Here is a 22,933-nt window from a genome sequence, read left to right as displayed (position 1 = left end):
CAGGGAGACCCATGTCTGGTCAGAGCAGACTGACCCGGGCGGGTGTGGGGGGTACTGGGGTGCCGGGCTAGGCACAGGATGTGTCTTGTACTAAATGTATAGATAAGCTGGAGAGGGGGAGGGAGAGGAAGTCAGCCGCACACTTGCTTGGCTTAGTGGTAGTAAAACATACCTTCCTCCCCCTATCTATCCATCCATCCATGCTTCCATCGTCACGTCCTTCTGGTTATAATCCTTCCACCCTCCCAAAGGGAAGGACCCCCCCCCCCCCCCCAGCCCCACCAGAAAGCTGAAACTCGCTGCTGGGGTGAGCAGAGACAACCAGGGGGGTTGTGGCCCACAGACCTGGTCCCAGCACCATGGACTCCCCCTCGCTAGAAACTACGCCTATGGCTGGGATGGGCCAGACAGGGTGCTCAGAGAGCCTGTATAAGAGCTGGGGAGCCTGCAGTCTGCCCCCAGCTCCCCTGACACCCAGACCCCTTGCCCTGCTGGATGAGACTGCCCCAGGTCACCCCACATTTCCCTGCAGAGGCTGGCACTGCACTGGCAAGGACAGGGCTGCAGCTGGGGCAGGGTATGAGGGAGCTACCCTGAGACCATCTTCAGGACAACCATGAGACGGGTCCCAAAGTCCCTGGCAACCATCCCCCGAAGGCTGAGTCGTTACATCCAGGAACATTAAATTGGGCCTCGTATCAGCCATTAATTCCAAGACTAGGCCATGGTTACTCCTTAACCAGTAACAACTTTATGAAACCTTTAGCAGTTACAAGTTTCGTGCTACAGTTAGTCAGAAGCAATACAACATGGTCACCACACCAAGATTTAAGAGACGCGATGTCACCGCATGGCCAGGTCATGAGGTCCTGTCCATGGCTCCTGCCTCCTACACCTTGGATCGGTGACCAGATCTTTCAGGAGCAGGTTCCTAAGGCTGCGCTCTCTCACCTCTCTTTATATACCATGTAGCTTACATTTCTTAATAGATCAAATTAGCTTAAGCCTTCCTCCTAATGCATATCAATAACCTTGCTTCTCTTTGCCAAATGTGGTTACATTTAACTGGAATTTTCCATTCTGACATAATCTCTCATTCTCGGGTGGGGGTAGGCTTTGTTCTGACTGTTTCTCTTTTACGGAAGCTATATTTATTCAATGTGGTTAGTCAGCTTCCTGATGCATAGCCCTTTCCACCAGATGCAAGTCACTGACACCACTTATGCTTGGCCTTATTACTTAGTTTGCAGCTTATGCTCAGCCCAAAGGACAAAATGGAGGCCTGCAGGTCTCTGGGTCCCGCCAGAGTGGCCATGCCCCAGAGCTCTGGCTGGAGAGGCAGTTCATCTGGACAGAAATCATCATAGAAATCCTAGAAAAGTAGGTCTGGACAGGACCTCCAGAGGTCACATTTAGTCCAACCCCCTGCCTGAGGCAGATCAGCCCTGGCTAAATCAGCCCAGCCAAATCCACCCTATAAATTCTTTGTGAAACCACCATCAACCCTGACACAGCACAAGACATCATACATGAACCTGCCACAGGAAAAGCAGCTGGACTATGGGGGCCAGCATCCCACTTCTATCAAGGGTTATTAATAAATGCTCAGGCGATCCCAGGATGAGGCCGTGGCCCAGCTACAGAAGAAGGCAAACCCCCCTGGTCTGTCCAGGTTTGACGGTGAGGGCGGATTCCTTCCTGGCCCAAAATGTGACGTCGGCCTGACCCTGCGCAGAGGAGACCCACTAGCTCAGACCCTCCAGACAGCTTTCTGGGAGGAACGCCCCGAAACACCCAGGAACAAACTGAATCAGGAGACCGCGGGTGTGTATGAAATCACTCAATGAATCCAAGGGTCAGGTGGATTGACCCCTTCCTAATATACTCCACAAAACCCAGCCAACCTCCTCTGTCCAGACAGCCCTTAAGGGAAGCTGAGCTGTGGTCCAGCCCTCAGTCACAAACAGGATCACGGCAAGGCTGCTCTTCATGCCAAGTGGCAGACGGGGCTCCAGGAAAAGAAGGCATTTCAGTGTCGGAGCTAATGTTGAAGCAGCCACTAGCTCCAGTGCTGTCTCTGTCTGCCATGTCCCACTGGCAGCCAAGCCCATCCCTAGAGACACTGCAGCCCAAGCCAAGAAAACCCCAACCAGTTGCTTCGTGGCACGAGACTCATAGGTCTTTTTATCCTGCGACCTACTGGCTGCCCTTCCCAGCGGAGGCTCTGGGCATCTTCCAGAAGAGACAGAATAGCTTTAAAAGCAGGTCGAAGATCAAACTAAAACATACATAAAAATATATATGTACACACACACAATAAAAGCTCCCTAAATAATTTCCTAGCCTGGCTTTGTTTGCTAAACACTAGTCCAAAATGAAAGATCTAGCAACACCTCCAAAAGATGCCCAGGCCCTGGTAGAGTCAAGGAGGGATTCAAGAGCTGAAAGGCCACTTCTGAGAACAACCTCCCCTGTAATCTCCCCAGGCAAACTCAGCACAGTCATGGTACTCACAGGGGTGGCTCCTGGCTGAGCTGCGGGATCGCCAGGGGACATAAGGGAAAGGAACAGAGGGCCCAGGCAAGTTATCTCTGGCCCAGTGGTTAGCTGAGTACAATGTCTGGATTTCCTTATGAGAGAGAGGAAGAGAGAGACCCCAACAATGTCTCTGGGAAGGGTCCCTGTGGAAAAGTTCTTCAGACACTGAAAACAGCCCTAAGTAAAACGAGCTCTGTGCCTGGGGAGGCTGCGGGGAGTGATCCTGCTGCCTCAGGGCGATGCAAAGGAACAGAAACAGCAAGGCAATTACATTGATCTAATTGCAAGGCAGTGTACCTGGGGAAACATAACCTCAGCTTTGGGTCATAGGTTCATAGATGTAGGGTGGGAGGAGACCTGAGCAGATTGTCAAGTCTGACACCCTGCCCTGGGCAGGAATGAATACTGGGCTCATATGAACCCTGGTAATTTAAGCTCATATGACCCCAGCTAGGTAGTTATCAAGCCTCCTTTTAAAGACCCCCAGGGTAGGAGCCAGCACCACTTCCCTTGGAAGCTGGTTCCAGATCCTGATTGCCCTGACCGTGAAGTAGTGCCCTGTAATGTCCAGCCTGAACCTACTCTCAATCAACTTATGGCCACTAGTCCTTGTTACTTCGGGAGATGCTCAGGGAAACAGGGTCTCTCCCATTCCCTGCTGGTCCCCCCTGGTAAGTTCACAGACGGCCACCGGATCCCCTTCAGCCTTCTCTTGTGGAGGCTGAACAGGTTCAGGTCCCATAGCCTCCCCTCATAGGGCCTGCCCTGCTGTCCCTGACCATGCAAGTGGCCTCCTCTGGACCCTCTCCATGCTGTCCACATCCCTCCTGAAGTGCGGTGCCCAGACCTGGACGCAGTGCTCCAGCTGCGGCCTGACCAGTGCCGCACAGAGGGGGAGGATCACCCCCCTGGACCTGCTCGAGATGCACCTGTGGATGCAGGACAAGGTGTGGTCGGCCTTCCTGACCGCGTCCCCACACTGCCGGCCCATGTTCATCTTGGCATCAGTCATGACTGCAAGATCTCTTTCTGCCACCATGATCTCAAGAAGGGAGTTCCCCAGCCTGTAGGTATGCTGCTGGTTCCTACTGCCCAAGTGCAATTTGATTGAATCCCATCCTATTTTCATTCGCCCACCCCTGTAACTGTATCTGCCTTCACTTTCCTAATGGCCCCCCTACAGACCCGAGTGATGGAGGTATACTCCTCTTTGGGGCTAGCCCCTCCCTTCCACTGGGTGTACCCCTCCTTTTTGGCAACCAGGCATTCCCGAATGCCCTTGGTGAGCCAGGGGGGCTTTTGGGCACTCCTGCCCCCCTTGCTTTTTGTTGGGATTGTCACCCCTTGGGCTCTGAGTATCGTCTCCTTAAGAAATGATCACTCATCTTGGGCACCCGGTTCCCCTACTCTCCAGGATCCTATTGCCTCCCCTCCTAATCTCACCAACCAAAAACTCACCGGGGGGACCAGCGGAAAATAGGTTCCCCCGGGCACCACCTGGGATAACAAGGAATAATAGCCACAAATTGATTGAGAGCAGGTTGAGGCTTGATATCAGGAGGCATTGCTTTATGGTTAGGGCTGCCAGGCTCTGGAGTGGGCTCCCAAGGGTGGTGGTGCTCTCCCCTACCTTGGGGGTCTTCAAGAGGAGGTTGGATAGATATCAGGCCGGGGTGTTATGATCCCAGCACTCATTCCTGCCCAGGGCAGGGGTCGGACTCGATCTGTTCAGGTCCCTTCTGACCCTAGAAACTATGAACTAGCGATCAAGACTCAGGAAAGGACCTTGGGGTCATTGTAGAGAGTTCTCTCAAAACATGAGCTCGCCCTGTCGAAAAGCCAGGGAAATGCTGGGCATCACTAAGAAGGGAATTGAGAACAAGACAGAAACCTTCTGCAGCTCCCCGGGCTGGCATCCTTCCCCCATGGAGCCCCCGGCTTTCCAGGGCTCCCCTCAGGCTCCTGAGGCTGCCCCACACGCTGGGCTGGGGGGTCGGGCTCCGGGGTCACCATGCCCCTTAGCCCGGCCACACTGCCCCACCTGCCCCAGCCAAGGGCAGGCTGGACTGACATGTGGATGGGGTGGTTTAGTCAGAGCTGAAGATGCCCTGAGCCAGAGCTTGGACTGAATGTGGCCGCGGGAGGTCCCTCTCCTGCGCTCACCCTAGCGCTCCATCCCTCCTCATGGGCACCCTTCCCTCCATCTACCCACCCACCAACTCACCCCCCTGCACCCACCTGCTGACCCCTCCGCCCATCCATCCACCCACCCACACACTGACCCCTCCACACATCCACCCACACGACCTCCAACCTCATTCCCCCACGTGTTGAGCATACCCGTGGGGGGAGGCCTGCTGACAGACAGCTCTGCCCCATCTCCCAGCAGCCACCTTGCAGGTCAACCCCAACCTGCTGGGCACCATGTCAGGTAGCACTGCCGCTGCCAGTACTGAGAACGGCTCCTGGCCAAGCCCTGCAGGTAGTCCTGGCAGGATGGGCAGGCAGCCTCTGGGGTGCCTGGGGGACAAGCCAGGGGGCGGGCAGGGAAGACTGTGGTGGTTGTGGGGAGCTTAGGGGCTTAAAGGATGCCTGAGGACCCCAGGCATTCACCCCTCTCCCTCCCCAGCCTCTGTGCCCTGCACAAGGAGCAGATCTGTGTCTCCACCACTTCCAAGCTGCTGGCAAACATGATGGGTATGGACTGGAGGTGGTGGGTGGCAGGGATTGCTTTCCTTTGAAGCAAGGCATGGGATCTCTGGAGCATCTAGTAACCCCCTTTGCAGCAGCAAGACATTGTTTACTGCAGTCCCCCTGCTCATCCTGAGGCTGGGTTGTGCGTGGTGCCTGGTGCTGTATCAGGGGTAACTGTAGTTTTGCTCAGGGGATGGACAATGAATTTACCTGGGATAGCTTGGACAGGGCTGAGCCTGCCTCTGGCCTCTGCAGCTCCCTGACAGGTCCATTGCTCTAGGATTGCTACGAGCCTCATGAAGGGTGAGGACCAGGTGAGTAGGCACCTGTTATCCCCCAAGTCCGGACACTAGACGCAGGGGGCACCTGCTGCCAGGAGGAGGTGACAGGATTACAACTAACAAGAGCAAGAGCTACCTTTATGCAATGCATGTGTGTGGGATTAATCCCCCCACGCCCGGCCATGTTGTAGGCCATCCAGGACTCAGTGGCTCACTTTGGGGAGGTGGCACAAGAGGCATGGCACCTGTGGAGATTGCACAGCTTTGGCACCAAGGAGGGGGCAAAGCACTGTGTGGTGGCCGTGGTCCACACCTGCTGCCTCAAGGACCACCAGGACGTGGAGTAGGCCCTTCACCTGCTCTTTTTGATGGGTGAGCTGCCCACGGGCCCTGGTGTCTAGGAGAAGAGGCAGGAGCTGGGGAGAGCTCAGGCTGGGAGGAGGGAGCTGAAGAAGGGATGTGGTTACGATTCAGGCGGCTGGGGGGAACCCAGGGGCCCTCTAGGGACAGGGTGTGTGCGTGTGTGTGTCTACACAAGCAAGCTCCTGCTTTGTGTGCGTGTCGCCCAGATACCTGGGTTGCGTGTACACACGCACCCGTGCATGTGTGCATGTGTCTACACAAGCCAGCTCCGTGTGTGTGTGTCTGCGTGTGTCCATGCAGACATACATAATTGTGTGTGTGCATCTACGTGAGTGAGCTCCTGCTCGGTGTGTCCCAGACACCTGGATTGTGTGTATATGTGTGTGCATGCCTGTGCATCTACATGAGTGAGTGCCTGCTCTGTGTGTGGTGTTGGGGGAGGAGGGGGTGTTGGTTTCCCATGGGCAGGCAGCACCGGCATGCCTATAACCCACTGCCCGCGACTCCAGGGCAGAGCTGACGGCAGCAGTTTCAGGCACATTCAGGGCTCTGAATGACCGGCTGGATGCATGACAGCCCCTCCCCGCCCCCCTTGCTGCTGCAGCTGGCCACGCAGGTGCTGATGCTGTACTGCGGCCACCAGCAGATCCAGGCCGGGCTCATGACCAAGGGCGCTCTGGTCTCCTTCCTGCTCTACCAGGGTGAAGCGGGGGATACATATAGGTGAATGGGGCAGGGTGTTACCCCCTCCCCCCCCGCACACCCTCGCTCTCCTGCCCCCAGACGGTGTGCATGTACAGTGGCCTGCTGCGCAACGTGGGGGAGCCGAGGTGTTTGAGTAACTGGACCAGGCACTGGCCATGGGACCCAGGTGCCCACCACACTACAGGGCTAGATCAACGTCCAGGATGTCTTCTTCCCCCACCCTTCATGTCTTGACCTCCCCATCCTTCAGGCACCTGCTCCCCGCAGCCCTGCCCTGCCCCCTCCCCCAGTTTTTGCTCTGCCCATGATGACCCAAGACCCAGTGGCTGCTGCTGCAAGGCGGGCCGTTCAGGCTGCAGCCTGTTGCGGTGACGGCGCTGGTGGGGCCGAACGGCAGCGGGAAGAGTACGCGTGGCGCTGCTGGAGCAGTTCCTTGAGCCCCAGGCCAGGGAGGTCCTGCTGGACAGGGAGCCTCTGCGTGCCTATAAGCACCGCTACCTGCACCGACAGGTGAGGGCAGCAGGCTGCACCCAGCGTGGGCTGTAGCAAGCTGGCGGGGTCTCAGCTCAAGTGGCCTCTTGTGGGCAGGTGGCACTGGTAGGGCAGGAGCCCGTGCTCTTCCCTGGCTCCATGTGGGAGAACATCCCCTGCAGCCTGGGGGCTGCAGCAAGGGGCAGGTAACAGCTGCAGCCTGAACAGCCCATGCTGCCAAGTTTATCACCATACTAGACTGAGGCTTGGAGATCAGTGAATTGTTTGGTGGCCAGCTGCAAGCTACCGGAGCCCCTCTTCTCCTCAGGTATCCTGGTTCCTTTTCTGCAACCTGCTAGCCCCCAACCTCCCACCTAGAGCTGGAGACCGAAGCCAGGTGTCCTGGCTTTCAACCTCCCCCGCTGCTTTAACCAGACAGCCCCCCGACGCTACTCCCCTGGCTGGGGGAGAATGCAGGTGTCCTAACCCCGCCGTCTCCACCTCCCACAGACGTGGCGGAGGTCAGGCAGCTGCTGCGGGACAGCAGTGGGTAGCCGTTGCCTGGGTCCCTCCAGCAGCCGAGGGCGCTGATACGGGATGAAGACACCAGTGCTGAATGTGGGCCCAGCGAGTGACAGGATTCACACTGGGGCCTGTGGGGTGGGGGCACCCACGGCTGCAGCCTCAGTCTCTGCTCTGCCCCAGTCCGCGAGGCGGTGTTGAGCAGCAGGGCCTGCATAGGGCTGGTGATCACCCACCACATGGCAACAGCAGCGGGGCCCACTGCAGCGTGGCGCTGGAGGGCAGTGTCGTGGCCGAGCAGGGGATGCATGCTCGGCTCCTGGTGTGCCAGAGGCCCTGCTGCTGCCTGGTGCAGAGGCAGCTGGCTAAGTAACCCACTGCCTGGAGAGAGACCCACTGAATCCAAGCACAAGCTGTAGCCTAGCAAGAAGTGGGGTGACCATCTGGCAGTGGGAAGGGAAAGGTGCTGGGGGTACAGGGAAGCTGGGAATAGGGACAGGATGTGGGGTGGGTTCTGCTCTGGACCCATTGCTGCAAGTCCCTGGAGTTACCTGGAGGTTGGGGGCTGTGCAGGGGAGGGGAATGTGGGGGGCGTAGAGGGGGGCTTGGAGCCAGGCCGGGGCTGTGCCAGGTGTTTTGTGAAATGATCTCAAATAGCGCACAAGGTGGTTGTTCTCTGGGCTAGGCCCTCTCTTCTGGATCTCTCACCCCAGCTCAGGAGCTGTGACAGTGGCAGAGGCTGCCCAGAGGCTGGAGGGGCGGCTGCCAGGGACAGCTGCAGGAGCAGGAGGGGTCCTGTGCTCAAGCAGACTCCACCACCAGAACAGACACCTCCCTGGAGCGACCCTGGGGGATGTTCCCTGTCCAGGAACAGGATGTGCCTGGGCTACAACCAGCAAGAGGCTCAGAACAGGTGTCATGGGGGTAGGACGTGGTGAGACAGGGGCGAGCCTGATGCAGTGCACACCCTACCTATTTCCCTGGAAAAGATCATCTCCAAGGGTATCTCCCCTCTCCTACTTCTTTTTTTTAAAAGCAAAGCTGCAAGAAGCAGTCCCCAAATCCAGCCCTCTCCCCAGCCAGGCCTAAGCCAAGCTGGTTTAATTTCACATGCCAGCTGTTTGCTGTCCCGGAGCAAACGGCTTTGCTCTAGCACATAGTTTCTCAACCTGTGAGACACAGGCAGAGGGTATGTGGGTATCCCACCACACTCTCTCTCTCTCGCCCTCTTTTCCTCTCAAAAATATGGCAAAAAATTTGGTGTGCCGTGCATTGCGCAGCGCTTTCAACTTCTCAGTAATAATTTGGCATGCTGTGCTTTGTATGGCACTGATTTCAGCCCTCCTAGCTTTGGCCAACGTCACTTCTAGCTCAGGTACATGCTTGAGTTGTGCACCCGTGGTGTAAAAGGTGGCAACCCTACCCACACCAGATCAGACATCTGTCACATCATGGTCTTATATACACAGCCCTTCTTCCAACATATGGAACACATTAGTCTGTAAATATAAAATTCCCTGGAAAATTGAGTGTTGGGGTACTTCTTAAAATTTTCAGAAGTTGGGGGTACTTGGAATTTAAAAACACTCAAGGTGATAAAAATCAAAGCATCTGGCAGGGTTAAACAAGCAGTACTCAAGCTATGACAAGGCTAAAAATGAAGGTGCTGGGAAGATGCAAATGGGCTGCAGTGCCTTGCTTTGTGCTGTTTCCTTTCCTTCTCTGTGGCCCCTCAGAAGATGACACAAACTCCATCAGGCTCCGCTACGCTGTGGGAATGAGACACAGGAGATGTAGCAGCCAGAGAGATTGCAGTACCAGGCAGATGCTGACCCAGTGCTCAGCTCCACCTGGGGTCACTCCCTGCACTGACGGGGATGCCTCTCCCCAACACACCTCCCACTCATGGGTCGTATGAGCATCTCCAGCCCCTGCCCTGCACCTTGTACCCAGGAGAGCCAGGTGACCACAAGCAGCTGCTGTGGCAGGCCAGTAGGGGCGCTCCTGCGTTGAGCCGCCCACCTCCCCGCGCCCGACCACCTGCCAGGCTCCGAATGCCTCCCTAGGGGCACCTTAAGTCCGGCCGGCCCTTCTCCAGGAGCACACTCGCTAGCCTGGGGGTAACGTGCTGCCACCACCCCGAGAAGGGACTGTCTCGGCCCTGTGTCCTCGGGGAAACACAGGCCTAATAGTCCGACGGGTACTTGACCCGGTACAGGCACTTGGGGCACTTTCCCAAGTCAAGGGGGCAAAGAGTAAAGTCTCCCTTAGTCCGCAGACCTAAGGGGTCTCTTAGGCGTAATTTAGACCCACCCCTCAATAAGTCTCCCACACCAGTCACAAAGGAGGACTTTACTGGTTACAGAGGCAGGGTGAAAATAGGGTACAAGATTGAGCAATATCCTAGAAATCTTAAAGTGCAAAGAGTCTGGCTGCTTTTGATCACACATCTGAGTTACTGCCAGCTAGATATCTATATCAGATCTCAAGTAGCTTACTCACACGCTTCATCCAGAGGCTGGTGAAATCCCCTCTAGTCAGGCCATTTCTAGCTTGTGAGTTTTGGGGGAGAGCCAGTTTCAGATGGTAAGGCTTCTCTGTGTCCCCCGCATGGCTGCTGCCCCCTCCTCCTGGGCAGTCTTAACTTATATAGCCCCTGGGACCTCATTCACCTGGTCCAGTGGAGGTCAGCCCCAGCTGGCTGTCAGCCAACCAATTTGAAATGCATCACCTGTTACCGGGCAGATTCCAGGTCCCCAGGTAGATGCCCCTCACCCAGGTGGCTGATGCCAGTCCCGTAGGCAGAGGGAGCAGGTTTCCCCCTCCCTCAGGAAAGCAGCCAGCTCAGGTTACCTAGAGAGATGCGCTGAGGTGTGACTCCTCTGCTGGGCCCATCCTAATCAAGTGGTCATAGCACAGAGATTTAATCTCATTGTCACAGGGCAGAGATTTTGGGGAGAAACCAAGGTGGCTTTCTGCCACACTGGGTGGCTAGGATCTGGAACCAGCTTCCAAGGGAAGTGGTGCTGGCTCCTACCCTGGGGGTCTTTAAGAGGAGGTTAGATGAACACCTTGCTGGGGTCACTTGACCCCAGTACTATTTCCTGCCATGGCAGGGGGTTGGACTAGATGATCTACTCAGGTCCCTTCCAACCCTAGAAATTATGAAACTATGAATATATCAAAGGGTCACAAAGAAATTTTAAGAATGGATTAGCAAACTTTAAACATGGATTCTTCCTTAAAGGGGAAAAAATGTGGGAAACTGTGGCTTTTCCTTTGCAGATTGGCAGAGCTTCTGCCTGCAAGAGGCTGCTTGGGGCCCCCCCGCCCCACACCCACCCCCCACCCCACACGCTGGGGCCTGGGGCCAGCGGGTCAGGAGCGAGGAGCAGTGGGTTGGGACTGGCCATTGATGTTTACAAATGGGTCGTAGTAAAACAGGATTGAGAAGCACTGCTGTAGTGCAGGGGTGAGCAACTTGCAGCTCATGGTGCCGTGTCAGCCAGCCACTGGGGCTTCCCACAGGCTGGGTGTTTGCAGCAGTCCCCACCCGTGTGCAGGGGGACAGGTGCACAGGCCCCCAGCACTCAGCCCGGGCACCTGCTGAAGATGGACCCCGTGCCACCCAGCTAGCCAAATGATTGAGCATCGCTGCTCTAGGGCACGGTCCACCCACTGCACGATTCGGTGCATGCCCTGCCCACCTCTCTATTAGGAATCATCTCCAAGGGCATCTCCCTGTTATCTGTCACTTTTATAAATAGCAAACTATGGTTCAGCAATAAACTCATCAGTCACAAGCAATCCCCAAACCCCCCCCCAGTTTGGCTGCAGCCCAGCAGCTTTAATTTCACACCCCAGCTCTTTGCTCTCCTGCAGCAAGGGGCAAAAAACCAAGGCATAGAAAGGCATCTGGAAGGGTCGAATAAGTGCAGCACATTGCTCTGTGATTGTCTCTCTCCTCTGTGGGCCCCTCAGGAGGCAGTGTGGGGTCCGCTGAGCTCTGCTAGGCTACAGGAAAGAGACAAGGAAGATGCAGCAGGTCAAGGGACTGCGGCACCACCCACACCCCTCCCTCCCACTTATGGGTCCCCTGCACTGCGCCAGCTCTGCTCCCAGCAGTGCCCGGGCCGCAGCCGTTTCCACAGACCGCAGACCCCAGGCTGCCTGGGACGGTGACATACACTCCTGCTCTGACCCTCCTCCCAGGAGCAGAGCGGCATACACAAACACCGCCACGCAGCTTTCCAGGCACTCAGCCCCACGGCCGCCCGGCTTGGGGTGACCCAGGGCTCCCAGGGCTGGTTGGACAGGGGCAGCATCTCCTTTGGGGGATCCTCAAGTCAGAGCCCCCCACACTGACCTTTGACGCAGGGGTCAGAGCCGTGGTTGCTCCCTGTACGGGGAGGAAGGACAGGTGTTAGCCAGGTGGGAGCCCTCCAGCCCTGCAAGTTGCCCCAGCCCGCAGTGCCCCTGTACCCTGGGCACAGGAGAACGAGGCGGGTGCAAGCTGCTCCCCGTGCAGCCGGGGAGCCCTTTGCACTTCTGCCCTGCAGGGACAGCGACTAGGTCCCGACAGGCAGAGACTGGCCGGGTCACAGGGCTGGCACCCGTACCCCTGGGGTGACCCTTGCCCAGCCCCTCCCCCAGGGCTTGCACAGAGAGGGGTGGGATTGCCAGGAGCCCTGTGGCCCCACATGAAGCCGGAGCTGCCGGCTGCACGGGGGGAGGGCGAGACCTGACCCCCGCCCAGGGAACAGCACTGCCCCAGACCACAGCAGGCAGGCAGGGGGTGAGGTAGGTCCTGCCCGGCTGGGGACCTACCTTAGGTCAGGCTAAGAGCTCCCGGCCAGGCCAGTTCTGTCACCCAGGCACGGGGGGGGGTGGGGGACACAGTCCCACCCCGCAGCCCCTCTGTCCCCCTGCCCCCCCCAGACAGACCCACAACAGGGCTGTCCTGCCCCCATAGCGACCTCCCTTGGGGCAAAGCCACGGGCTGGTTCCCCATTCTCCGCCCCCAGCAGCCCCCCCACCCCCGGTTGGTCCCGCACGCTGGCACTCACCGGAGCTGTTGGAGCCGTCGTGACCTGAGGGGGAAGGACGAGGGGTTAGAGCCCCCCAAGAACAGGGAGCGGCTCCCCCAGGCCACGGCCCCCCCCAGGCCCTGCCAGCAGGGACGCCCAGATGCCACGGTGGCAGGTGCCCTTGCGCCCCCTCCCCACCCCCCACCCGCGCCGCAGTGAGGCCTGTGGCTCTGCCCCCCCCCCAGCATCAAACAGGGCTGGGACAGGCTGTGCCCAGGGGGCTGCCCCGCAGAGCGGATGACAAGGAGGAGGAGGATGGGCTTCGCACTTACTGGCTGCTGCTTTGTATCCTGCTGCCTGTTGCCCTGCAGAGAGAAGGCAGAAGTCAGCGACTGCGGGTGCTGCACGACCAGACATGGACCTGACCTGGGGCCACAGCCCAGCAAGGAGCTGCCTTCCCACCACAAAGCCAAGGGCTCAGACTGGGATATGGGGCCCAGGACCCCCACCGGGGGAGGGGAGGGGCTGGGGGGCACAGATCACACAGAGCACAAAAGCAGCCCTCGGGGGCCCTCGGCAAGGCAGCCGCACAGCCCTGGGGCTGGGGCCTGGCTGCTGCCCCTGGGGCACGCGGACCTGGGAGCCCAGGGCAGCCGGAGACCCACCGTCCCCCGCCAGGTCCCAGACGTGGCAGTGATGACCCCCGCTAGCCCCGCACTCCCCAGGGCCCAGGCACAGACCGGCGCCTAGGGCTTCCCCAGCACTTACTGCGGAGGCCGACCGCTGCGCCTGCCGCGGCACAGACCAGCACGACGGCGAGCACGACGCCCACGATCAGCATCAGGTTGGACTCAGGCTCTGAAGCCGGAAGGGGCCCTAGAGCAAGGGGAAACCTCAGACCAGCCCCACCACTACAGGCCCAAGGTGCCCCCTCCCCACTGATGTCCCGCTCTCCTCCGACGCCCACCCCCATCCTGCCCCCTCACCAGGGTCAGTCAGCCCGTCCCTCCACTGGCACCCAGGGTCCCCTCCAGGAGGGGGGCACTCACTCTTGTCCCAGGCCACTCGCAGGGCTGCACCCAGGCTCGCGTGCTCCACACTGCAGGTGTACGTGTGGCTGCTGCTGGGGTCGATCTCGATGGTGGCCCAGGTCTGGTAGGTCCCGTCTCCGCTGGGAACAACCCCTGAGAGGCTCGTCTCCTGGGGCTGCGGCTCCCCGTTCTTCAGCCAGACGACAGCCACCTCCTTGGGGTAGAAGCCGTGGACCCGGCAGGACAGGGTGGCGAGTCCATTTTGGGATGACCTGTCACTCACCTGAGCCATGGGAGGCTCTGGGAGGGACAACACACCCATTAGAGCGACCTCCCCGCTGGACCCTTGGGCCCCAGATCCCTGCCAGGAGACCAGGCCGGACCGCTGCACTGGGCCGTACAAAGCTGCCTCCATCGGCCATTTCAGGCAGGAGCAGATGGGATTGGGGCAGGAGCACAGGGGGCAGGACACACGGCTGCACTGGGCTCAGCACTGCAGGAACAGAGTCCAGTACAGCTAGTCTCTGGTCCTCAGACACGCAGCCAGGGCGCGCGCACCCTGGGGCTCCTCCCAGCTGGGAGGCCTGACCAGAGTGTGGACAGGGCACACTGGGTCCCAAAGCAGCACTGGAGTCTCGCCCAGTGGCAGGATCAAGTCGCAGCTCGTGTCACCCCAGACACAGGGGAAGGGGATGCCCCAGTCAGTGCTGCCCCGGGCAAGGTGATACTGGGACTCACGGCTCTGCAGCGCTTCCTTCCCATGCTCCAGGTACTTCTTCAGCCACTTGATGCAGGTCTCCTTCAGATAGGCTCTTGTAAGCTGAAGGGCAGCATTATTCTCATTCAGTGTGTCCTGAGTGATCTGGGCCTGTGGTGCAACTGCTACCCAGGTTTGCATACTCAGGTCATAGCTGATGAAGTTTTCCCCATCATAGCCGAACTGCATATAGCCTCTGGTGCTGCTGTCTTCTCCAAGCTCACAGCCGTACATGAGCTGGAGCGTGTGAGACCCTGAAACACAGATGCCGATCCTGGGTCAGGGTCACAGCTCCAGGGAACAGGTGCCACCAAGGGCTACTAGGCTGAGCAGGGGCACAGCCGACCTCCTGGCAGGGGTAGCACTGGGACAGCTCAGGGGCTCCATTCATAGAAAACAAAGCTGAGGGGACACAACTGCAGCCCACACTCACCCTGGGAACACAGGGGCCCAGAGCTGGGGAGGAGGGGTGGGAATGGGCACGGTATGTGGACAAAGGGGCAGGCTGACACTGGCTAGGACAAGTTCAGGCTGGAGAAACAAGCAGTGCTTCTCCTCGTGGGAGCAACGCGGGGCTGAACAGACTCCCGGGAGCACAAGAGTGGCAGAAGCAGAGCCCAAGCAGGGGATACTGCAGCTGCCCAGAGCAGGGACCGGACTCTGCAGTTAGAGAAACGTAGAAAATGAGGGTTGGAAGGGACCTCAGGAGGCTGCATCTAATCCAACCCTCTGCTCAAAACAGGACCAGCCCCAACTAGATCCCAGCCAAGGCTTGGTCGAGCCAGGTTTTGAAAACCTCCAAGGATGGCGCTTCCACCACCTCTCTGCATAACCTGTCCCAGTGTTTTACTACCCTCCTAGCAAGAACTCCCCCGCCCCCAATATCGAACCTAAACTTCCCTTGCTGCAATTTGAGACCACTGCTCCCTGTTCTCTCATCTGCCACCACTGAAAAGGCCAGCTCCATCCTCTTTTGAACTCCACTTTGGGTAGTTGAAGGCTGCTATTAAATCTTCCTGCAGTCTTCTCTTATTTAAATCAGCTCAGTTCCCTCAGCCTCTCCTCTCAAGTCACGTGCCCCAGCCCCCTCACCAATTCTGTTGCACTCCGCTGGACTCTCCAATTTGTCCACATCCTTTCTGTGAGGTGGGGGGGCTCACAACTAAACACGGGGCTCCAGATGTGACCTCAACAGTGCTGAAGAGAGGGGACGAATCACTTCCCTTGACCTACTGGCAACACATCTACGCAGGGCTGTGCCCTGTTCAGCCCAACCCAGGGCGGTGCTGGGGCCTGGTTCTTGTACCCAACAGCTCCTACTGCACGGACATCCAAGTCTCCATGGTCGCTGCCCCTTATATGCTCTCGAGCTCTGCTTCTCCCCTGGGCTTCTCAACTCCCACTTTGGCCTCCTCCTACCCCCACCCCTACCGTCTCTTGTCCCCTTCCCCGCACCCGCCAACACCCCCTCCCATCACCTGGTCCCCTCCTGCTCCTCCAAGCCCCCCCCGCCCTGCTCTCAGCCCGGGCAGCACACCGGCTGCCACACGGGCCACACCTGCCCTACCCCAGGACCCCTCTGACCCTAAAACCAGCTTCTCCTCCTTCAGCCCCGAGCGCAGCCCCCATCTGTCCCACTTCCCTGCCTGTTGTGCCACCTTTCCTCTGTGCCTCCTCCCCATTTTGCCCAGAGTCCAGCCTCTGCTTGCTCAGCTCCCCCCAGGTGAGGTGGCTGGAGTACCGGAGGGCAGGGCAGGCCCCTTCCCCTGTGTGAGCTGGGGCAGGGCAGGGCAGGGCAGGGCGGTGCAGCCAGACCTCGCAGCTGGCACCAGGGAAGAGAGGACCTGGCCCCCAGGCCTGGCTTTCCTGGTGCCTGATACACGTTGTTCACCAGTGCCCTGGCAGGAGGCAGCCCCCACCCCTGGCACTGGGGTCTCTGCTATGACTGGGGGACCACAATACCACAGGCTCCAGCACAGCATAGGGAGAGGTCGCTTGGGTGAAGGCACTGGGAGCCCCACAGTGGGGACAAGCAGCACAGCCTAAGGTAGCCCCACAAGCATCTCTGGCTTGGGGGCAGTCCCTGCTCCTGCCCCGGCAGCCTCTCCCCGTTCCCCTCTGGAGCCTGCTGGGGCTCCCTTCTGCCTGGGGTGCTTCTGAGCGGGGCACGCAGGACGAGCTGCCTGCCCCAATGCTAGCCATCTCCTGTGCCCCTGCCTCGGGGCAGCCAGGGCCTTCCTGCTTCGCACAGGGCTCTTCCACGTCCTCCAGGCCCAGGCAGGAGGCTGCCCTGGACTTGACCGCTGCTCCAGCCAGCCCCTTCCCCGGGACTCTGCCGAGGCACAGATCAGGCTGAGAACGCCGCCAGCCCTACCCCTGGGGCAGGCTGGGCAGCGCCTGCGCCTCCTCCCCTGCCAGGCTGCGGCGGGGCAGCCCCGGGGCGCTCGGCAGGAGCGGAGCCGGCCCGGCAGAGGCCCAGGGCAGGGGCAGGCACGGGGGGCAGGGGCTGGGCCGGGCGGAGATGCAGGGGGAGCCCCGGAAACAGTAGCGGCCCTCGCCCTCGCTGACGGCACCAGTCACGTGAGTTATTTGTGCCCCAGCTCAGGAGATCCTCCACAGCCCCAGCCCCGGCCCCGGCCAACCTCCTTCCCAGCCCCGTCAGCCTCTGCACACAGGACTCAGAGCCACCCGGCCTGGGCCAGAGGGGACATCTGGGCCGAGGCACCCGAGGGGCCCAGAGCCCCTCCCACACCACGGGGGGTGCAGCGCTCTTCTCACCCCCGTGCACACTTACGCTGCGACGGGGACAGGTGGGTGTGCGCAGAGGGATGGGGGACCAGCTCACCCAGAGGTGGTGCACGTGCCTACCCCCTCTCTGCTGTGTCAGAGCCGGCAGGGCAGCGACAGCCCCTGGCTGACCCTTCCCAGGAAGGCAGAGCGGGTCTGGAGGCCACAAGAGCTGACCTCAAACACCCCTCACCTGGCAGTGGCACCGAGGTGCTCAGGGCAGGGCAAGGCAGCTCCAGGCAACCGGAGCGGGCAGGAGCTGGGGAGCTGCCCGCGGACCACGGCAGGGCAGAGAGCAGCCGTTCCCACCACTACCGGGCACGCGGGGTTTCCCTCCATGCATCAGCTTGGGCGCTCCGCCCTGGGGGACAAGGGCTGGGCTCCGGCTGCCAGGAGCTGCACAGCCCGGCGGGGTCTGCGTAGCAGGTCTGAGGCAGGGAAGCACCAGAGACTCGGCCTCCGGGGCACAGGCCGGGGGGAGAGGGCTCCCTCCGCAGCCACCTACCCCTGGCTGAAGACTGCTGCTGTCCCTGCCCTGCCCTTGCCCCCGACCCTGCCCAAGGCGGCACCAGAGAAGAGCTGGCTGACAGGGGCACACAGACCAGACGGGAAACAATGCAACGCCCTCCCAGCAGCCCCCACCCTGTGCTGCCAATGGGCAGGTGCCTCCCCCGCACCTCATCGTCCCAGGGCCCCCGTGGCCCTCCAGCCCTCACCTGTCTGCCCACACTCACCGCTCGTCTGGTTGTAGCGATGCTGCAGGGTGACTAGGTTCTTTTTAAATCCCCGCTGCCAGCCCCGCAAGGTCCTCCTTTCACTTTCCCAGAAGTCGGGGTCGACAGCCGCCTCCACCCAGGTTGCATGCCTGTCCTCTCTCTGCATCTTACTGTCGTAGCGAAGAATTTTCCGGTCATCCATGTAGCTCACAGCCGTGAAGTCAGGCAGGCCTGGGGCAGGATCTGACACCCCCACATAGAAATACCGGTAGGAGTGGGAGCCTGTGGGAGAGTGACAGGGTCAAAAGCCAGCGCCCTCAGGTGCTTCCTGCCACCTCCTGGAGGGGCCACAGGGGAAGGACGGGGGGGGGGGGGGGGGGTCCAACAGGGCAGAGTCGGCCGAGAGAGGGGCAGGATCCCAGGGCAGGAGGGATAAGGTTAATCGAGCGGGGCGCAGGCCTGGCCTGGAGGGGCCATACCCGGTCTCACAAGCCAGTCATGCTGCTCTGCATGTCTCTGCCATCAGGTCACTCTCTCAAAGAAGCATGGGCAGGCCCCTGCCCAACCCAAAGCTCAGCTTGAGTGTGCCATGCTGCCAACTGGCACCCCTCCACGCACGGCTGTGGTACACACTTGGCTCCGAATAAGAAGCTTGGGCTGAGGGAAAATCCCTCTTGGGCCTACCCAAACCAGCAGTCCCTGCCACGGGGGGGACTCCCTCAAAGGAGCCTGGAGCCCCTGACCGACCTGAAGCACGTCTCGAGTGCCAGCCGGCCACCTGACAGCTCCCCAGGCCTGTGAGGCCTGGTGCATTGACCAAAAATGAGAAGCAAGGTTTGGGCCTGGATTATGGGGCAAAATCCTATTTGGATCTCCCTAAAACACACATCCCCACCACCACCAACTTGACTTCAGGAAAGCTGACTTTGACAAGCTCAGGAGGTTTGTCAGTGAGGCCCTTAGGGACCACGACCCCAGGGAAAGGGTTGCTCCAGACGAGCGGTTGCTCCTCAAGGGAGTGATCCTCAGTGCACTAGCTAAGCCTATTGCATCTCGGAGGAAAGGCAGCAGGAGGGCACAGCAGCCCCCCTGGCTCTTCAGGGACCTAGCAGACCTTCAAGGCTAAAAAAGAAAAGCCTACAAAGGATGGGATTCATCTCCAAGGAGGATTATTCTGCGCTGGTCCGGTCCTGCAGGGAGCAAACCAGGAAAGCCAAGGCTGCAACTGAACTCCAACTAGCTTCGAGCATCAGGGACAACAAAAAGTCCTTTTTCAGATATGTGGGGAGCCGGAGGAAAAGCAAGGGTAACACTGGACCCCTGCTGAACCAGATGGGGCAACTGACAACTGATGTCCAGGAAAAAGCCAATCTATTAAATGGGTACTTTGCATTGGTCTTTCATCAGTCCCATGGGGCGCCCATGCCCACTACAGGACAGGGAGGTCCAGGTGGGGGAGATCCCCTGCCCTCCATCAATGCCGACCTCGTGAAGGAACACCTTGAGAAGCTGGATACCTTCAAGTCAGCCGGCCCTGACAATCAAGGAGCTGGCGAGCTTCATAGCCCAGACCCTGGCACAGGTCTTCAAGAGCTCCTGGCGCTCTGGTGAAGTGCCCAAAGACTGGAAGAAGGCCAGTATAGTGGTGCCGATCTTCAAGAAAGGGAGGAGAGTGGATCCAGCAAACTAGAGGCCCATCAGCCTGACTTCTATCCTGGGGAAGATCTTAGAAAAGTTTATTAAGGAGGCCATCCTTGAGGGACTGGCCCAGGCTAACATCCTAATGGATAGCCAGCACGGGTTTGTTGCGGTTAAGTCTTGTTTGACCAATCTCATTTCCTTCTACGACCAGGTGACCTATCACCTGGATGAGGGAGAAGAGATTGATGTCATATATCTTGACTTCAAAAAAGCTTTTGATCTGGTATCCCATGATCACCTCTTGGCAAAACTGGCCAGTTATGGCCTTGGCTCCACCACGATCCGCTGGCTGGGAAATTGGCTCTGTAGTTGGACCCAGAGGGTAGTGATTGATGGCAGTCACCCATCATGGTGCCCTGTGACCAGTGGGGTCCCTCAAGGCTCTGTCCTGGGACCCATCCTGTTCAACATCTTCATCAACAATGTGGACATTGGAGTCAGGAGTGGACTGGCCAAGTTCACCGATGACACCAAACTTTGGGGCAAAGCATCCACGCCAGAAGACAGGAGGGTGATCCAGGCTGACCTGGACAAGCTCAGCAAATGGGCAGACGAGAACCTGATGGTGTTTAACACTGAAAAATGCAAGGTTCTCCACCTTGGGAGGAAAAACCTGCAGCATCCTTATAGGCTCGGCAGTGCTACGCTGGATAGCACTACTGAAGAAAGAGACTTGGGGTCATCATTGACCACAAGATGAACATGAGCCTGCAATGCAATGCTGCGGCTAGTAAAAGCGACCAAAACGCTGGCGTGCATCCATAGATGCTTCTCGAGCAAATCCCGGGACGTCATTCTCCCCTCATACTCGGCCTTGGTGAGGCCGCAGCTGGAGTACTGCGTCCAGTTTTGGGCTCCACAATTCAAAAAGGATGCAGAGAAGCTGGAGAGAGTCCAGAGGAGAGCCACGCGCATGATCAGAGGTCAGGAAAACAGATCTTATGACGACAGGCTGAGAGCCATGGGACTCTTTAGCCTGGAAAAGCGCAGGCTCAGGGGTGATCTGATGGCCACCTATGGGGGAACGTTTGTTTCCCAGAGCTTTTCCTCGTATGGCTTGCTGTGCAAGTCTCTGATCCTGTGGGTAGCCCTTCTCTGGGCTCCCTCGAGCTTCACCACATCTTTGTGAAGGTGTGGAGCCCAGAACTGGATGCAGTACCTAGCTGCGGTCTCACCAATGACAAGAAGAGGCGAGCAGAGCAGGAGAATCAGTTCTTTGCAGTGGTTTTACTGGAGAGGCATCAATTCATGCCTGCCAGTGTATTGCTGGCCCGGCTGGCTACAGCATCGCACTGCCGGCTCCTGCTCATACCATGGTCAGTTATTACCTGCAGGTCTGTGGTGGCAAATGATGGGAGACCTTCAGTCCTGCTGCCTGAGGAGAGGCAGCAGTTGCACAAGCGCCCATGGCGCAAGGTTTGCCCGCGAGCAGCGGGGGGGCAGGCCCGGGAACCCTTGCACCGTCTCCTGCGCAGCCGGCGCCGTCGAGGCCTGCAGCGCTCGCCCCCTCAACTCGCGTCGCATGGATGTGTTTCTCAAGACTTTGGGGTGGTTTCTCTGACCCCCCGCCCCTAGCTTCCTGAAACCGGGCACGCTTCCTGCCCTCAGGAGGGGCGACCATTTCTGCAAGCTTTATCGAAATCTGGCCAGAAATGATAACGTTAGAGGCTGTCTCAACCTTCCTCATTAGAGCCTGTGGGTGCAGCAGGAAGCGTTCGGACTTGCAAGGAAACGGAGCTGGCCGAGACAAAACAAGGAACAAGTGTTGAAACAAAACCGGGGGCAGTTTTGCCCCGCCCCGGCGCGCGGCGCTCCGGGTGCCGGGGACCCGCCCGGGGGCCCGCTTCTACCGCGGGGCCGCACTGCCAGGGGGTGCCGGGGACCCGCCCGGGGGCCCGCTTCTACCGCGGGGCCGCGCTGCCAGGGGGTGCCGGGGACCCGCCCGGGGGCCCGCTTCTACCGCGGGGCCGCGCTGCCAGGGGGTGCCGGGGACCCGCCCGGGGGCCCGCTTCTACCGCGGGGCCGCGCTGCCAGGGGGTGCCGGGGACCCGCCCGGGGCCCGCGGCGGGGGGGGAGGGCAGGGGGCCCCAGAGAGAGCGACGGGGCCCGAGCAGCGCCCGGCTGCTCCCAGCGGCCCCGCCCGCGGCAAAAGCCACTTCCGCGCCCGCCCTTCTGGAGCCGGGAAGACCGCGGGGCCGCTCCCGGGGGCAACGCGGCAGGAGTCCCGCCCCCGCCCGCCCGCAGGACGCGCCGGGCCCGCGCTCACCGCCCGCCGCGGCCACGGCTCCCGCGAGCAGGAGGGCTCGGAGCATCACCGCTCCACCGGCCGCCGTCAACGGCACCGTCTCTGCGCCGTCCGGAGAGCGCCGCCACGCCCCCCCGCCGGCCCCGCCCTCCCCCTGCCGCCATTGGTCATCGCGGCACGCCCTGGCCAATGGCGGTGCGGCGCGCCCCGCGGGGCGTGGCCTGTCTCTACCGGCCGCCGCGTCGCTTCTCCGGGCGCGGGGGTCTCCGGCCCACGCCCGCGGGGGAGGGAGCGGCGAGCACGGGCCGGGGCGCGCGGCCGTCACGCACCGCGGTGTGCCCCGCGCGCTGCCCCCGTGGGCCGGGGTCTGCCCCAGCCCCGCGCAGAGCGCTCCCGCCCGGGTCGGGGTGCGGGGCACGCGGTCACCACGGACGCGTGTCCGCGGGGCGCCCCGCGCGCGGCGCTGCACGCCCTCGCGCCGCCTCCGCCCGCACAGCCGCCCCGGCCCGCGCCCCGCCCCAGCGCGCCTTGCCGCTGCGGGCGGGGGCCTGCCCTGGCCCGCGGGTGCTGCTCGAGGGCACCGGGCCGCGGGGGGGGGTCAGACACCCCCGGCCCGGCGCCCCCCACTCCCGTAATGACCCCCCCCGAGCAGCCCAAAGCGAGGCGCCAGCCCCGGGGCTGGGGCAGCCCCCCTCCAGGCCTCGGAGCCGACGGCCCGCGCCCAGCGCTGGATAACGCTGCGTGCCCCTGCGCCGGCCCGGCGGGCCCGGCTGGAGGAGGCTGGGGTCCCCCAGCTGCCGTGGACAGGCTCCCGCTTCTGGGTCCGTCACCAGGTCGCGGGCTTTGCCCCCGGGTCATGCCAGCAGCCGGCGCCCCTTGCTGCCCGGGGAAGTGCCCTCGCTCTCTCGCAGCCCTGGCGCGGCAGAGCCCTGGGCTGGCCCTGGGAGCTGGGCCCCGGGGGGGTGGCAGGGCAGCTGTGTGGCCCCACGGCTGAGCTTCACGGGCTGGCGCAGCCTCCAGCAGGAATCGCCTGTACAACGCAGGCCGGCGCTGGGCAGGGTGGGGGGTCCCCATGTCACCTGGGGGAAGGGGACC

At 60.5% G+C, this 22,933-nt stretch overlaps 2 protein-coding genes across 3 annotated transcripts in view; one reads left to right on the top strand and one right to left on the bottom strand.

Moving 5' to 3' along the window:
- The window catches only part of LOC149852907 (BOLA class I histocompatibility antigen, alpha chain BL3-7-like), a 622,447-nt gene that overhangs the window by 290,104 nt on the left and 309,410 nt on the right, over nt 1-22,933 (top strand). The gene's annotated exons all lie outside the window — the stretch shown is intronic.
- LOC149852921 (major histocompatibility complex class I-related protein 1-like) lies at nt 9,912-21,977 on the bottom strand. 2 transcript variants are annotated; one of them, XM_090028475.1, is made up of 9 exons: nt 21,860-21,977; nt 17,911-18,174; nt 14,371-14,643; nt 13,651-13,932; nt 13,370-13,477; nt 12,934-12,966; nt 12,641-12,664; nt 11,941-11,973; nt 9,912-11,588 (listed from the first exon to the last, which is right to left on the bottom strand). In XM_090028475.1, the coding sequence occupies exons 1-9, from the start codon at nt 21,903-21,905 to the stop codon at nt 11,584-11,586; spliced, it is 1,068 nt and encodes a 355-aa protein (XP_089884601.1). In that variant the 5' UTR covers nt 21,906-21,977; the 3' UTR covers nt 9,912-11,583. The 2 variants fall into 2 exon arrangements, with proteins under 2 accessions (XP_089884601.1, XP_089884602.1); XM_090028476.1 differs by having other exon boundaries at nt 13,370-13,459.

Source organism: Crocodylus siamensis, chromosome 15 (genome assembly GCF_052110815.1).
Source record: "Crocodylus siamensis isolate JL-2025a chromosome 15, ASM5211081v1, whole genome shotgun sequence".
In the NCBI taxonomy this organism is placed as follows: domain Eukaryota; kingdom Metazoa; phylum Chordata; order Crocodylia; family Crocodylidae; genus Crocodylus; species Crocodylus siamensis.
Note: the sequence above shows the minus strand (reverse complement) of the source record. Positions and strands in the feature narration are given on the sequence as shown.